Source organism: Cnephaeus nilssonii (assembly GCF_951640355.1).
Source record: "Cnephaeus nilssonii genome assembly, chromosome: 4".
Taxonomy (NCBI): Eukaryota; Metazoa; Chordata; class Mammalia; order Chiroptera; family Vespertilionidae; genus Cnephaeus; species Cnephaeus nilssonii.
This window is the reverse complement of record NC_137075.1, coordinates 85,105,169-85,122,471: the sequence shown is the minus strand read 5'-3', so window position 1 is coordinate 85,122,471 and position 17,303 is coordinate 85,105,169. Positions and strand designations below refer to the sequence as shown.

The window sequence follows — 17,303 nt, the reverse complement described above, 5'->3', positions numbered from 1 at the left end:
CATTTTAATACCTTAAAATAATTCATAAAAATGCTAATAGAAATACATCACAAAGAGAAATACATCACAGCAAATACCTATTTAACTATTTTACCATCAAGAAAAAATAAGGAGTACATAAAAATCTTATGTCACACAACTTAAAAACAAACAAAACAAAACAACAAATAGTACTCTCTTTCAGAAAGAACTACTCACCCTTCTGATAGAAGAATTTCCTGTAATAGTAGGCGCCGAGGTCCACGTGCTCCACGATGTACCGTTTCACGCGGTCCAGATGCAACACCAGGTTCTCCTTGGGCACTTCCAGCACGGCCACTCCTGCGTTTGTGCAATGGGAGCTGAGTGCAGACTCGAAGGAGGCACTTTCACACCCGCTGAAGGAGCCAGAGTTTGACTTCGACAGGCTGATTTTCCTCTCCCCTTCTCCCCCTATCTCATTCCGAAAATACGGACAGCTCATCACAAGCTCATTGCTCTTATCGTCTCCCTGGTCCATGCCGAGGCTTCCTTTGGAATTCAGGTCCTCCGTGCTGCCCATTGGGGAGTTAAAACTGGCGGAGTGGGACAAAGGTCCTGAAACCAAGGACGCTACAGCAGCTGCCGAAGCCCCCGTGGTGGTGTTTCTCCTCTTAATAACGTTGTGCCTGTTCACGATCGCCTCGTTCAAGTCAAATAATATACTCTGGACATCGTAGTGGGCAAAGCACTTTGGACACGTCCAAGGTCTGACGGAGTCTTCTGACCGGTTATCTTCAAGATCCGATGATTTCCCAAGTTCATCACCTTTGGCATTGCGTAATTTACGAAAAATGGATGAGTCTCCAGTTTCAGACTTGGACCGTCGCTTGAGTGGTTTTTCCCTTTCCTTGAAGAGCCTGAGGTTGTCTCTCTGTGTGATGGGCCCATCTATGACATCCAAAGAGAAACCAGAACCCTTGCCCCCACCGGCGATGAGAAAGTCACTGAGCTTGGTTGGAGTTGGACCTCGGTCGGATTTGTCATCTTTGTAGCCCTTTAACAAGTCAAAGAAGCTCTCTCCAGACGTTCCCTGCTTATCGATTGAGGAGGTGCTGCCATACTCCCTGTGCAGGGAGGGCCCAGTCTTGTAGGTGGGTGAGATACATTCATCGAAGCTATCCACGTCAAGTTCACTTATGGTGATGTCGCTGTTGCTCCGCTGCCGGATCCTGCGAAGCGCCTTTCTGGGGGAGCTGGGGTAGGCTTCAGGCATGAGGAATCGGGAGTCCATGCTCTCCAATGGTCTCGTCTTGCTTTTCAGCGTGTTCTGTATGCTTTTCAACATGGCTGAGTCACTGGAATTGAGGCTAACAGAACTTCCCTGACTCACGGGACTGCTTTTGGAGGACATGCTCTCAAGGCAACTTGAGGTTTCTATTTCCTGACTTGAACGGCTAGATTCTTTGACGTTTTCCTTCCGTGGGGGCCAATCTGCGATCCTAGCCCTGACCCCCATCTTTGGGACTCCGGGGGTCGAGGTGATATGGTGAGGACCTTCGCTGCGGGGGGGCCCTACCGGAGCCATGACCGAGGACCCCAGGCTGCCGTTCTGGGACCGGAAGCGCCGCATGTAGAAGTCGTCAGTGTGGACTTTGGGAGGGCCATCTGTGCCCACCACCGAGGCCCTGTCCGTGGCGAGAGGCCTCTCCGTCTGCGACCGTTTCAAGCTGGTCATGATGGGGAAGCGATCAGACCGAAATCCCTGCGGAAAGGACCACCATCTCCAGCTTTAAATGTGCACTTCCCTTTTGGAGAACGGTTTCCAGCAAATACAGCAGTTGCATAAGATCTTCTTACTCTGTTTCATTTAAAAGGTTAAACGATGCCTTATTTTCAAGCTTCTGAAAATCCAGAGCTTCAGAACATTATAATCCACAATAGTTCCTTTGCTTCACTTTAATAGATGGCTTTCTTTCAGAAAAAACTGAATGGAACTTGTATTACTGGGACTCTGTGGTTGCTATAATCCCATGCTTTCTCTGAAAGAGAAGGACAATTGGCATTAGCATTTGATAAATACATCTAAAAATAAACATGCAATTGCCAAAACCAGACACATGAAAAGAAGAGACTCCATAATGAATGTGGTTCGCAGCTCACAACCCAATATTTTATCAAAGCAGGTTTGAAAGAAAGTGAATGCGTTTAATAAAATCCACCTTTTAAAGTATATATATATTAAAAGACTATTAATACTTCAGCTTAATTGAACTATTTCATAGAACTGGGAGTGGGGAGATCTCATTCCAGGCCACTAAGGCTCCAACTCCCAGGGCAGACCAATTACAGACCCCAACGACCTCCAATAACGCAGAATATCACCAGCAACTGCGCTGACCAAAAGTTTTGAGACATAACCCACAGAGCTCAGTACTTTGAACAATACATAGTCTGTTTTTTAACAAGACTGAAAATTGAAAAGTCATTTTATTTAGCATGTAGCAACACTCACTTTTTAACACCTTACATATTTCAAAGTCCTAACTTGTCTTTTGTTTTTGTTTTCGTTTTTTACAAAGGCTTAACATAGTTGGCAAGAGTAAATACAGCAGAGAGAAAATAAACAGCGTTTTCCGAGAGCCACCCTATCCAGCACGCTTCTGTGTTTTCCTCTACTTGATCACTTACCCCAGGGAGAAACATTTCAGAAGGAATCCGGCATTCGCCACCGCCTCTTCCCAAGCTCTCTCCAGTTTCATCTATTCCTAAAGCTGGAACTAGCTCACTAATTAACAAAATGTCTGCATTTCCTTAGGCACTGCAACCCACCCCACCCTTCGGCGCTAATTTATGAAGAAAGCAGAAACTAGACCTCTGCCGTGGCGAGACCTCCGCGCACTCCCCAAGAGAGGCCACGAGCGGTCAGCATCCTTCCAGGTGAGGGCCTTGAAGACCAACTTCCTCGGTGCACAGCCGTCAGGAGGGAGAGGCGCAAATCCCCAGCACAGAATCCTGCGCGGTGGCGTGCATCCCGGGAATAAAGGCGGAGGACCCTCTCCCAAGCTCCGCACACGACACAAGGGGTGGCCTTTAAATTCTTGCCAAATCCACGTTGGGAAGATGCTGCTGACCCAGCACTGCACTGACAGGGCTGCATTGTCTACAAATCACGCCGACACCCCGAGGATGAGCCTCGCGCCCCGCTCCACGCAGCGGTAACAAGCACTTACTTCCACGATAATTAAGCATCTTGCTTGTCGGCTTCCTGCCTGCGAGGCAGCCGCTTTAATTCCTCTTGCAGTACGCAGCATCGTTTTAGAAGACTCGCTGCTATTTAAAGGCTGGAACATTTGGGGTGTTTCAAAAACTGCACGCTGCCTGCAGAATGCGGGGCCAGCCAGCTCCAGCTGGGCTTGGGGGCTGGGCAGCGGGTCAGATAAATGCCAATTGTTCTCACCCCCCTCCCTCCTCTTCCCCACCTTTTGTGAAGGGATAATGTTCTGCACTGCTACCTAATGAAACCTGGCTTTTGCGCTTTCTGGAGAGTTCTGCTGTCAGACTGCTCTGATTACCTTTCCGCTTCAGAACTTTACAGGCTCCCCTTGAACGGTGAGCCTTCCAGGGGAGGAACGTGCTAACTGTTGCGTCCAAAGGCAGCACGTGTGGCCACAGCTCGGAATGGAGAAGGGCCCCTCACAGAATGGAGGGGAGCCAGTCAACTGAGCCAAATGCCGAGTAAGCACCAGTCCTTCTCCAAAGGGAACTCCCCTGACAATCCAAACCAGAACTTAGGAGCTAATTTTTAACCAGGAAAAAAATATGCTGTTTATTTCGATGAAATACCTTTCAGAGAAAGACTACACTAGCAGAAAGAAGACTTCTAAGTAGATTCTTATAAAAACCAGATGCTTTCAACATTTCGCACAATCTCACAGAAATCAAGATAAATCATCTATTATTGCCTGAACTTTTACTCTCAAAAAGGCCAACACACCAATCCCACCATGATAACAACTCATTCTAGCCATGTTTTCATTTCCCTTAGAAAACAGTTTGTTGCAGGACTGTCTTTTTAAGGCGATGAGAAGTTATACCCACGGTAGGAGGAAACTTAAGAGCCAGAACTAAAATACAGCCAATTGAACTGACGTGGACATGCCCAACCTTGACCATTACTACTATGGGACTCCCTTCAGAACATCTCACTTGCTTGCAACCTATATTTTTAATGGATTTTTAAAAATCTTATTTTAAACATAAAAATTCCTTCACAATTTAAAAGAAATGCCAAGACTCCTATTACATCTTTATTATAACAACAAGTCAATTATTTTTTAATTTCAAACTATAAATGGGCACATGGGAAGAGGGGGGAAGAGTGCCCACAGTTTAATCACTTGTTAAAACTAAGGAGGTTCAAGACAGACAACTAAGTTAAATGGCAATTTTCTTTCTTTCTTTCCTATTTTATCTCTTTCCCTTCCTCCCTTTCCCCACCCTTATTTATATCATCAAACTCATTTTGGTGCAATATGAATTTTGGATACTGACTAGCATATTAGAAATATATATGCTGTGGATTTATTAAACTACTAGTAAAAAATACACTATCTATGCGTAATACAGGCATACCTCAGAGATACTACAGGTTCATCCCAGACCACTGCAACACAGTATCGCAATAGAGCCAGCTGGAATCTTTTTGCTGGGGGCGGGACTTGCCTTTAATTTATAAAAAGCACAATATCTGTGAAGCACAATAAAACAAAGTGCAATAAAATGAGGTATGCCTGTATGGTGGCAAATCAATAACACCTAAAACCTATTCCTTAGGGTTGATGGAAATAGGAAGCATATGCTGACAAGTATTAGTAATTATCTTGACTATCAGCAAACCTGCCTAAGCATCACTAAATGTGGCAAAAGCAACAGAATTAAACAGAAGAGCAATACTAATTTATAGCATGTCACCTCCATCTGTTGAAAGAGAAGGCTACATAAAAAACTTCCTGTTACCTGTTTGATTTTACAGCTCTAGGTACCAATTGAGTCCATGAAATACCAATCCCATGGTATTGAGTTAGAATACCAATCCCACTTTTAGTTTCAGTGAGCTGTTGGAAACACTATCAGAAAATGAGAATATCCACTCAAATTCTGCTAGTTGAAAGTCTTGTCATCACTCAAAGTCTATCACAACATAACCTACCATCCCTTTCGGGCAATGCCATTCTTTCGGAAGAAGTGCTTTCCCCTCTCCTAAATCATCCGCAGCCTTCCTGCATTCTCTTCTGAGCATCGACCATATACCTGGTCCTAGGGATGTTTGAGAAAGCAGTCCCTCCCCTTCAAGGGGAGCTCCAGGTGTACAGCAATCCTGTCCTTCTGACTCTCAGAGACTTGCACACCTTTGACGCCTCCCTCTTTCCTAAAACTCTCTCTAGCCTCCCAGGACAACCAGGCTCTTCATTTTCTCTTGCCTCCTGCTTTTTGCTCACTCAGTATCGCTGAGAGGCTCCATAAAAGCTGGTGATTCCAGGGTGATGCGCTTCGCTTACTTCTCTCACGGTTCTGTATATTTCTGAAGCGGTTGTAAAGGGTATCCTATTGGGATGCATGTGAGCCCTGAGCACCTTAGGATGTGACAGCAGGCCTAGGAGCACTGGAGTCAACATGTTTCTCTGGAAAGCAGGTGTTCACGTGGTTGCATCACAGTGGTCTATGCAACTTAATAAAAACAGAATAATGAAACCGCCTGGGAAGATATCTGCATGGTAGCCAGTACTGGCTGGCGATGTTCTATTGTCAGCTTTCAATCTCATCTCTATGCAGTCACCTCCAAATCTCTCCTCATGATCTTCTCCCCCAAACTCCAGATAAAATATATGCAAGTGCTCATTTGATATCTTCCTTATTTATCTATTTTCTACAATTTATTAACTAACAAGGAAAATGTGAAAAAATCATTTTCCCCCCAGAAATGAATAGGTGGTTAAGGAAGTGAGAACAATAAATAATTCAAGGAACCAAATGAAAAGAACAACATGGGAAACATTCCTTGTGCCAAGGGTATAAAGAACAGTTTAAAGGTTATATAAGATGTGGGAAGGAGAAACAAAACAAAACAAAACAAAAAAACAACAACTACAGTTTCTTTCCTGAAATAATTTGTAATACAATGTGGCATATTCACCAAAAAGATGTAGCATTCCTCATGAAATACTTCCACATTTCACATGATGTTTTGTTAGATTCCTTAACTGGCAGAACCTCAAATACAGGGCCAACTCTCACTGTTTGGGGACCTGGTGGGTTTAATGATAACTATCAAAATGCTCCAATAATTCAGAGCTATACACTCTTAATTAGAGTCTTTACAAAAAAAAAAAAACAACAGCGTAGTTTATGATGTTGAATACATAGATTTAGAATATCCCTAAGTATTCTTACTTTAGAATATAACAGAAAACTTTGTTTTAAAATGGAAATTTAACTTCACAGTGTTTGAACATTAGGCTAGCTAAGATAATCAAGTAAGGCAAACTATTTTCTTTATATCCCTTTTTGGCTTTCCTGGATTTCACTCACCTTACATAAAAGTAACATCTCATACACAGGGATGTCTCACTCTCTCAAGTTAGCCTGAAACACATACAAACACCTCAGTGCAATGTCCTGGGTCAGTGGTCGGCAAACTCATTGGTCAACAGAGCCAAATATCAATAGTACAATGATTGAAATTTCTTTTGAGAGCCAAATTTTTTAAACTTATACTAATTAAGTAGGTACATTGTTATTAACTTAATTAGGGTACTCCTAAGCTGGCCTTTGCTAAAAATCAAGGGGCCAAAGGCCGCATGTGGCTCGAAAGCTGCAGTTTGCCGACCATGGTCCTGGGTAATTTAAGCTTTATGAAGCAGCACCTAACTTTTTAGACTGGAATTTCCCCCTCCCACAAAAAGCAGGAGTTGATAAATCTAGCTGGGAAAAACGGAGTTGATAAATCTAGTTCCTGCTCTCCAAATGTTCACTATCAAAAAAAGACAACACTGATTTGAAAGCTGAGTCAAATAACTTGCCCTGAACTTAACCAAGTGAATAAAGAAGTTATGGATACAAAACATATATAACAGGATGAAGGTACATTTAGATTTAAAGATTAAAAAAACAACACACAATTTAAAATATGCCTGTTTGGCCGAGTAAGAACCAACAGAGAGAACAACACTTGTCTCCCACCTACCCTGCTAGCTAAAAAAGTTCAGTAAATAAAGTTACATTTCAAAGGCCTACTAAAGCTTGAAGATACTTTGTAAAGCCAAGGGTGATGGAAAGTAGGAAAAACTGGCAGAAAGCTTGAGGGCAGAGAGGGGTGGTAGAAAAAGAAGGTATGGAACAAGTTACATGATGGAATTATTAATAAGTAGCAAAATGATTCAACACCTGGCAAAATAAAGAATACAAATAAATGTATCTCTTATCGTTATATATAAAAAAGCCTAATATGCAAAGTGTCCCCTCGGGAGTTTGACCGACTGGGAGTTCGATCGCTCGCTGTGACGTGAGTGTAACTTTTATAATCCGAAGAAAAGACTTAGGAGAAAAAAAATAAACCCATCTTTCTGTTGCTTAAAAAAGACAATAAAATATGATCTGGGAATGTGGTGCAATGAACAAACATTTGAATACTAATTGTAAAATACTGCACTATGTTAAACCTTCAACTCCAACCATTCAAACCACTGAACAAGTCAAAATTCAACAGATGGCAGGTTCTTCCAATGAGATAATTTTGCGCTTAATCCCCTGATTAAAATGGAATCAAAGAGGGCTACATTAAGTATAGAGTACTAAAGATTATAAGATTAACAATATTTACATGATTTTGCCGAAACCGGTTTGGCTCAGTGGGTAGAGCGTCGGTCTGCGGACTGGAAGGTCCCAGGTTCGATTCCGGTCAAGGGCATGTACATTGGTTGCGGGCACATCCCCCGGTGGGGGGTGTGCAGGAGGCAGCTGGTCGATGTCTCTCTCTCATCGACGTTTCTAGCTCTCTATCCCTCTCCCTTCCTCTCTGTGAAAAATCAATAAAATATATTTAAAAATAAAATTAAAAAGAAATAAATAAATAAAATAAAAGGCAATCAATACACTGATGGCAAACATTTAAAAACAAAACAAAACAATATTTACATGATTTAAATAACTACTTCATAGATGTACTTTCTCATTTACAGATGCTTTCTTTACACTTAATCTATATAATAAAAGCCAAAGTGACCGTTAAGGGGGAATAATAAAAGCCAAAGTGACCGTTAAGGGGGAACAACCAGAACGACCAGTCGCTATGATGCGCACTGACCACCAGGGGGAAGACGCTCAACGCAGGAGCTGTCCCCTGGTGGTCAGTGCGCTCCCACAGGGGGAGCACAGCTCAGCCAGAAGCCAGGCTCACGGCTGGCAAGCACAGCAGCGGTGGCGAGAGCCTCTCTAGCCTCCACAGCAGCGCTAAGGAGCAGCAAGCTGAGCAGTAAGGAGCCTGCCGGTAAGGAGCCTGCTGCTAAGGAGCAGCAAGCCAAGTGGTAAGGAGTGAGCAGGCGGGAGGGTAAGGAGCAAAGGGTCCCGGACTGCAAGAGGGCGCAGGCCGGGCTGAGGGGACCTCCTCCCCACTCCGAACCCCCAGTGCATGAATTTTGTGCACCGGGCCTCTAGTATTGACATAAAAGTCCCCTTGTACCCAAGAGTCTCTCATCTCATTAGGCTGCAAGAACCTGGCAAAACCAGGGGAGGCTGCCTAAACAAAGCAGAGACTAAGCCATCACCCCTTGTTCCGCTTTTCCTGGGGCACCTCACCTTTTGTCCCACAATCCTCCTTCTGCAGAGATTCGGGCTAAGCGCAAAGAATGTCACCATTTGGACTTCTAAGGCAACCCGCTGGAAAGCATTATAAAGTGCTCTGAGGCGGAAGGAACGGGAACCGTGTATCTGACCTGGAGAGGAAGAGTCTAGTGGTATTGCCCGTCTCCTCTGAGGTCCAGATGCCTGAACTGGTTAAGTCAGACTGAAATTAGGTAAGCCACAAAGACTGCCTGGGGTTCACATATGATGAGCTGGGCTGCGAATCTGCATCACTAAGCCACCTCTAGCCATGAGGAGGGCTTCTGAGCACTGGTGAGTGCCTGCTCTGAGGCGGTCACTATCAGGAGCTGACAAGAGGGACAATTCCACCCTCAGTCCCTATCCTCTAACTGGGAAAAGAAGACCAGGATGCAGGAAACCAGAAGTTCAGTAAGACAGAACGTCACAAAACGGGCTCATTCAAGATGTCCTGGCTCTCCCATTTGAATATGTATAGTCCAGAAAGAACTAAGGGCCCTTGAAAAGCACATTTGCATTTAGTTTCGGAAGAGAGCAGAACATAATGTCAGTAAGAAAAATGGGTGAACATGAAGTGCCTTCTAAGCATAGCTCTAATATCCAAATCATTATTAATCATGATTAGTATCAACAGTAGGAGCAGATTTTAAAATATCATCCAAGGACCAAGAGCTTAAAAGAAAAAAATTACAATATAAAATCATTCCACCCTGCCTTATCATCTCCTTGAATACAGACTGCATTAAATACAGACAGCTTGTCTGCTTCATTGTACTCGTACTTCTGGGTATACACTCTCCCCCTAGATGGCTCTGAGAGAGCAGCACCTGTCATCCATGTCACTCTCTGCCACCTGTTCGCCCCTTCAGTCCTCACAAGCACCTATGAGGTGAGTACCTCCTTCAGCAAGGCAGGTAGGCCATTTCTGACACAAGTACTCACTCCCGCGTGCGCTCTCTTGGTAAATACTGGGCTGGCAGAATTCATGGCACAACCACCACTTTGAAAACAGATTATAAAAGGAGAAAAGGCCTCCCCTTACAGCCTAAGTACCACTTGTGAGAACAACCCAGACATGAACGTCTGTATCTGCAGATACACCCAGCGGGGATACTGATAATTAACCTCCGTACAGTGCTGCCGTGGCCTTGTGACTTATCCTGCAGGCACTTCGGTGGCTCCTCCACTGCAGTCTGTTGTGATTCAGGCCTGGAATTCAGGACCACTTGGCTCCTGACCCCAAAGTGCTTCCTTCTTCCTGGGTCAGCTCTCTCTCTCTCATCAATTTTAAAAAATCCTAGCAAAGTAAGTAAACACATTTACAGGAAAATGGAAGGAGGGGCGATTAGCATGGCATAGATGGTAGAGGCAACAGGAACCAGAATTTAAAAGTATTGCCATCAAATGAATGGTAGTCAAAATCATTTTTATCTTTTACAAGTCTTTCCAACTGCTGCCTCCTTTTTCAACATTTTTTAAATAAGTGTATTATATACTTCCTTCTAGTAAAAAAAACAAAAACAAAACTGAAATAGTGCAGAAAAAGTGAAAAATATATCTTTCTGTTAGGACAGCCCAATCTGCATTAACTTGTGAATTCTTCCAGACATTGTGTGTGGGTTGGACACAGACACACACACACACACACACACACACACACACACACACAGCCAGGCATTGAATAAGAACAGAGGAGAGAAAGGAGTGGTGCACAGAATAGCTCATTTCTGAAGGGAGGCAGAGGGATGGGTGAGGAAGAATGAAAATATCTATTAAGCTCAGAGGAGGCAGAGGACCTGCCCGTGCCACGCTGAACCAAATTACTTGATGAAACCTTTCACCGCTGATACATTTTGAATCTTTTTATATATATATCCCGGTTCTGGAAATAGGAGGCCTATACAAATGTTTCTCACCACCTGTCAACACAAATTAAGACCAGCAAATGAAAATAACGAATTCAATGCAGTGTTTCTTACTAAGTATGTACATACACGAATATACATACGCATTACATGTAAACTTCAAATAAAATTATTTTCTATATAAAATTATCTATTCTCCCAAACTTAAAAATCCCTGATATCTAAATGAGATTTTACTCAAAAACTTACGTTATCATGTGAACTTTCATTTACAAACTAGAAAAAAAGTTAAATAATGCAAACCAACCAAGCGTTTAAAGATAAAACCTAGTGACAGGAAGTTCTTTTGTTCCCTGGCCCCCTTTTCACTTTGTGACGAAGTGGAATGCTCCCCTAACTGGAACGGTAAGTTGGATCTTACAATGCAGTCCTGTGTGTTTGCAGAGCACTCGCTTTACAATCCGATCACTTTGCCTCTTCATCAGGGTGTTTATAAAATGCGTGCAGGCAAGCACAACCCTTACACTCCTGTGCTTAAAACTCCACAATAAATTCCCTCCGCTTTCAGGATAAAAGAACTTCCCAAAGGCATGACAGATGTCCCTGATTATGAGCCGAGTCCCTTTACACTCTGAACCTCCAGCTCCAGTCAAAGGCAAATGGAACCAGCAGCAATTACTTGCATGCACCTTGGCTGCACTCACGTGCCTTCAGGAGAAACCAAGTGGCAACTTCTGCTGGAACACGCTTCATGCAGTTCCCTTCCCTCCTTCTCGGGGCTTATTCCTACCTATCCTGTTCCTCCTAACTCCTTCTTCTTCAAGACTGCACTCGGGTACATAGGCTGTTCCAGGAAGCTGGCCACTTCCCACCCCATCCCCTGCCATGTCACCCTTTTTACAGCATTTCTTGAGAGGACCACAGGTGACTTATTAAAAATCAAATAGGGGTTCTCTACTTTAAAGAAATTAAGATTTCATTATGTAACATACCTTCTAATATCAGGTGTGCTGGCAATAAAAAAAGAGTACTCTTAGTTTGAAGTTTCTGACAAAGTAAATGATTTTGAAGTGTTTGTTTTTGTTTTTTACAAAACTGCAGTTAAAACAGGTTTAAAAGAAAGAATATGTTGGAATGAGAAATAAGAATTTCAACACAAGCACAAGAAAAAGCCTAACTGGTGTTACAACAATCATGGGTATAATTAGCAACAAAGACACGGATCAAAATCACTGCATCATTTTATACCTGCTAGGAAAAATTCTAGGAATGCCTGTACTCACCCTTAATAGTGCTACAGTTAAAACAGACATACTTGCATTGCTAGAAGCAATGCAAATGGGCAGAACCCTTTGGGGTGGGGGGGTAAGCCAGAGTATTCAGTTTGGTGGGCTCTGTAATCTCGCCACAGTTGGAAGTATTCCGCTGTCCAGAAGCAAAAGAGATTTGCGCTGCTGAGCCCAGGACTCCTGCTCACACTCACACCAGCTCTCCACAACCTTCATTCCTTCCGCAGCCCCCGAGCTCTGCCCCATTTCCCATTCCTTGTAACCTATTAGCATCCACTCTTTCTCTGAACCTCCCCTACACTCTCCACACACCCTCAGTCCCCAAAAGACATTCATACAGAACATCTTGATTTTGCAAGGTTTTCTGATTGCTCCACTGCCCCCGTCTCACTGTCCCGCCACCCGCAACCACACAAGTGTTCAGGCCAGGGACTGCCTCTAGTTAGCTTTAGGACACCTAGTCCTTAGTAGAGGCTAAAGGATAAATTCAGCTACTTCTGAATAGGAAACGGGTGGTACAACAAGCACTGGGATGTGCTTTTACAACCTGTTAGAGGAAAACCTATGGTCCAGAGATACTCACTCCCATGCTATTTGTTTAGTTTACCATGTGTGTTTTCATCAAAGTAATGCGCACTCTAGTTAAAGGCAAACAGCACTACAGGCAGAGAAGGAAAAACACTCAAACTAAAAGCAAACAGCGGGGCGTTACTCGTCTTCTCCACTCCCAGGAGCAACTGCTTTCCATTCACTGCACCGTTTCCTCCAGTATTTCCGTTTCCCAAATAACATGCCCACGTGCTGTTTCTTGACTTGTCCATTTGTGCTCTGCTGAAGTTCTGCTTGAAAGATGAGAAATACCTATGCTTCCAGTGAGCGCCCCCATTCCCTTGCCCATCTATGTACACATGTACTACAGATGTATGTGTATGTGTGTGTGCATGTGTACATATATACGTAAAATCAGGATTTATGTTACTATAGCTATATTTATATTTGCTGAGTAGCTTACTTTATTTTTCCTGGAGTTAATAATTGCTTCATTTCCCTCCCCAACCCCATGTGGTTACTTTCTAGGTATCTACCTTTAATTCTTCCTAATCTCAACAAGAGAAGGAAAAAAACAAACTCTTCTCATTACTTTTTCCTACCTGGTCAGAAGCAACAGGTGCTCTATGAACTCCATTTCTCCTTCCTGGAGACCCTCTCCTAGAGCGCTCCATTGTCACAGCTGACCTCCGTCCAGCCCGGCTGACCTCCAGGCCTGCGGCACAGGCATCCCGGAAACATCCCATCAGCCTCCTCCTGGCAGTGCCCTATCCTGGGATGGGCCCATGCTTCCCAGATCTCAGATCTTCCTTCTTAGTTTAATTCCTCATGATGGACCATGAGTGGCAAAAGCTTTGAGACTTGGCATGGCTAGCCTTATACTGACTGATGGTTTGGCTGAGTACAGAACTCTATATTTACATTTAGAGTATTTTAGGTGTTATTTCATTATTTTCTAGCTTCCACTGTAGGAATTAAAACAATGATATTGTGATCCTGCTCTTTTACACATTACATGTTCTTTTTCAGGAATTTTTTAGGATCATCTTTGATACTGGAGTGGCCTTTGTATGTCTTTTTATAGTCCTTGTACTGGACATCCAGAGGGTCTTTTCAATATAAAAACATACCTCTTTCAGTTAAGTGCAATTTTATTTCATTTTTTAAAAAAATAATTTCCTTTCCTTCCTTTTTCTTTCATTTTATAAATGTTCTATTTTTTGGATACTGAACCTCCTGTATAGTTCCTTATCTTTTCTCTCCCACCCTCCATTTCTTCTTCCTTTAGATAATTAGGAGAATTTTTTACACTTCATTTTCCAACTAGACCATTTAATTTTTCATATTAACTCTAGGACCCAATTTTGAAGAAATTTTGTGTCCTCTTATTGTTTCTGTTTTGAGTGTTTGTTTTTTTAATCATATATGAGCATTTACTCCAATCCTACCGGCAGTATGGGAGAGCAGCAGGTCATCCCAAAAAATCTGCTCTGCACCCCCATAAGCCAGCTGCTTCTATGGGGCAGGACAAAGATTACATGGGGAAGTAGGCAATGCGGGCTGGGTGGGACTCCGTTGTTTGAGTGTTTCTGTTCCTTCCATTTAAGAAATTCTATTCTTGTTTCGTGACTGCAACATTTTTGCAACAAAGTTTTCTTTTCATATTCAACTGTCTGTATTTCTCCAATTTACTTTTCTTCTGTTTGTGGCAATCACCATCTTTTTCCCAGGGAAGGTTTTTGCTGATACGTCTGCCATCAGTAACTATGCCTTTATATTTACTGTCTGTCTGGGGGCAGGGCTTGTTGACTATTAAGTAGACCCTCTGGTAGGGGCTGCCCAGGAAACCAGTTGGTTTCCTTAGGAAAGCTGGACATGGGAAACACATCACTATGACTGCCTGGCACCTGTGCAGTCAGTCTCTGAACTCTCTTCCTATATCGAGGGAAATTCCTTGCCTTATATAGAGTCTGTCTTTAATATAGAAGCTAAAAGTGCCACACTGTCACCTAACCAGCCATTCTTACAGACAGGGCGGACATACCACCTGCCCCTCAGCCAAAGGGATGTTCACATCCTGGACTCTGAACTGAAGAGTCGTGTCTGGAGAGAGGTAGGCAGCAGATCCATTTACACGGGAGTGGGTGGCAGCAGTGGTGGCTCCGGTGTGCAGTGGCACCCTGTTACAGCGCTGGTGGTGGCAGTGCAAAGGCACCCAGGGTTCAGGGACCCGCCGCAGCATCTTTCTTGGGTAATTAGAGCAGCCGTCGCCAACCTGTGGTCCACGGAAGGTTGGCGACCGCTGAATTAGAGTATTGTCTTGGCCACTCGGCATCCCTTGCTCTTGCCCATTTTCCAAACCTAGTTCTACTGCCTCCCCAGTGATTCTGCAAGTCGCTAAATATTATTTCCATGAACTCCTTTCCTGCTTAAATCAGACCGGGGTTCCCCCTCTGTACCGGGAGACCCAAACTGCCAGTACTCACTGGTCATTTTTAGAATACACTCCATTTTTCTAGAGAAGAATGCTTCTACTTCCTGCCTGGCTTTCAGACTCTGGGAACCAATCTTAGCAAAAATGTTTCAAACAATTCCTCCCTGTGTCCAGAGCCTTTATGATTACACTGATCAGAGAAGAACCCAACTATCTACCCATAACCAGTCCCACCTCACGGTCCAATCTTCCCAGCTACGTGGCCTCCAATTCCAGGTCAGCATTTTCTAGAATCCCTCTTAGTGACAATACATTCATCTCTCCACTGACCAAAACTGCACTGACATTTCAAATCTGCTCCTACTTCTTTTGCTCTTACTTGTCCTTGTATATTTGTATCTTTTGAGATTCCTTTAATAACACTGGCATAGGGCTTGGGGAGGGGAAGGAAGTAACTGCAGCATGTGACCAACCTGCTGTGTTTGACGGGGGACTGAAAACTTTCAATTGTGACATATTTGAACATGCAAGAACTTTGAGATACTTAGTACCCATCTTCCAGATTTAATAAATGTTAATATTCTACCAAATTTGCTTCAGATCAAAAGGAAATAGAATGTTACAAACACAGCTAAAATGTCAACTTTCAATCCCATTCTTCTCTCAGCCTCTCCACAGAAACCTCTCTCTTAACCATGCTATGCAGCCTCCCCTTAAATACTCTGTATGTTTATGAAATCTATGCAGATGGTGTCATTTGCAACACATCCTTTGGCAACTTGTTTTTTTCACATAAAACTGTCTTCCAGATTTATTCATAGTGATACAAAAAAAGATATAGATCCTTTATAATAACCTCTTCATGTTTTGCATTCTGTGTGTATACTAGAGTTTGTAAATTAACATCTAGGCTATTTCCAGTTTTTGCTATTACAATGACAGAATGGTTGCTTTCCTTTCGCTTCTTCTTTGGGAAGGTGTGTAAAAGTCTTTCAAGAGGACTCTAGAATTGGAAACTGTTGAAGCCTTACATTGGAGCACCTTCCAACAATATTAGATAACAGAAAAATGCTCTCCAAAGTGGTCTCAACAATTTTGCAATCCAACAGTAACATAAAATACCATTTGCCTCCACATCTTTGCCTTTAAATTGTTACCAAATGATGGTACAAAATATTATCTTGTTTTCATATCACTTGCTTTCAATGGCATTTCCCTGATAACTAGTGAGAATTTTAACTTGTTCATTGGTCTTATCTACCTATATTTTGCCCATTTTTCTCCTAGGTCCTTGTCTTCTTTGATATTGATTTGTAGCATTTCTTCATTTACTATGGATATCAAATCTTCATTAAACATGTGTGTCTGAATGGATTCTCATTCTATAGCTTATCTTTTACCTTTGTTTAAGGTATATTGTCTTATATATACATTTAAACCTTTTCACATAGTCAAATTCATCACTCCTCTTCATAGTTTGGGCCTTTTATATCTCATTTTAAAAAATCCAATATCCAACATCATAAAGATGCTTTTCTATATTTTCTTCTCAAAGTTTAAAAAGCCTGTCTTTAAAATGCATGTCTCAAATTCAACCAGAATTGTTTATAGGAATATAACTTTATTTTTACCAAACTGTCCCACCATTACTTTTTGAATAGCCTGATCTTTCCATAGAGATTTGTAATACAATGTCAAAATCAAGTCCCATGCACATGAAGGTCTCTTTTTGTGGTGTCTCTTCTGTTTGGATGGTCAGTTCTCTATCTGTGTGGCATACCACAGCAATTCAACTATCACAGCATTATAATAAATCCTGCTGTCCCAATGATTCTACTTCTTCAATTAATTTTAGTATCATTCTGTCAGGTTTCGTGGCAAACTCTCTTGGTTTTGTTCTTTTGTTTTCTTTTTGCATCAAATTTATAAATTTAGGGAACTTTAAAATCTTTTTAATACTGAGTTTCCCATGCAGTATCATATATAATTCCTCTTTATTTAGATCTTCTTTAAAATATCATAATCCATAAAGTCATTGGAAATCTTTTGTTATATTTTTTTATGAAGTACACTATAATATTTTGTTATTTTGAGTAGGATTGTTCATGTAATAATGTTTTCTAATATACAGCTGTCAGTATGCCAAAAGGCCATTGATATTTTGTTCATTTAGTTCATATCCAATAGAGTTACTGAACTCTTATTAGCATTAATAGTTTAATGATTCTAATTTTTCTAGTTAGACAACCATTTCACTTGAAAAATGATAATTTTCCCCCTTGTGTTGCTTTATTGAGTTGTCTAGGAGTTAACATGACTTAAATTTAA

At 42.2% G+C, this 17,303-nt stretch overlaps 1 protein-coding gene across 18 annotated transcripts in view; it reads right to left on the bottom strand.

The window, feature by feature from the left end:
* Nucleotides 1-17,303, bottom strand: part of SIPA1L1 (signal induced proliferation associated 1 like 1) — a 333,288-nt gene that overhangs the window by 132,164 nt on the left and 183,821 nt on the right. For all 18 annotated transcript variants that reach the window (XM_079768725.1, XM_079768716.1, XM_079768714.1 and 15 more), the window contains one exon: nucleotides 199-2,000. In XM_079768725.1, the coding sequence (XP_079624851.1) occupies nucleotides 199-1,696 (1,498 nt within the window). In that variant the 5' untranslated portion in view covers nucleotides 1,697-2,000. The remainder of the gene's footprint in view (nucleotides 1-198; nucleotides 2,001-17,303) is intronic.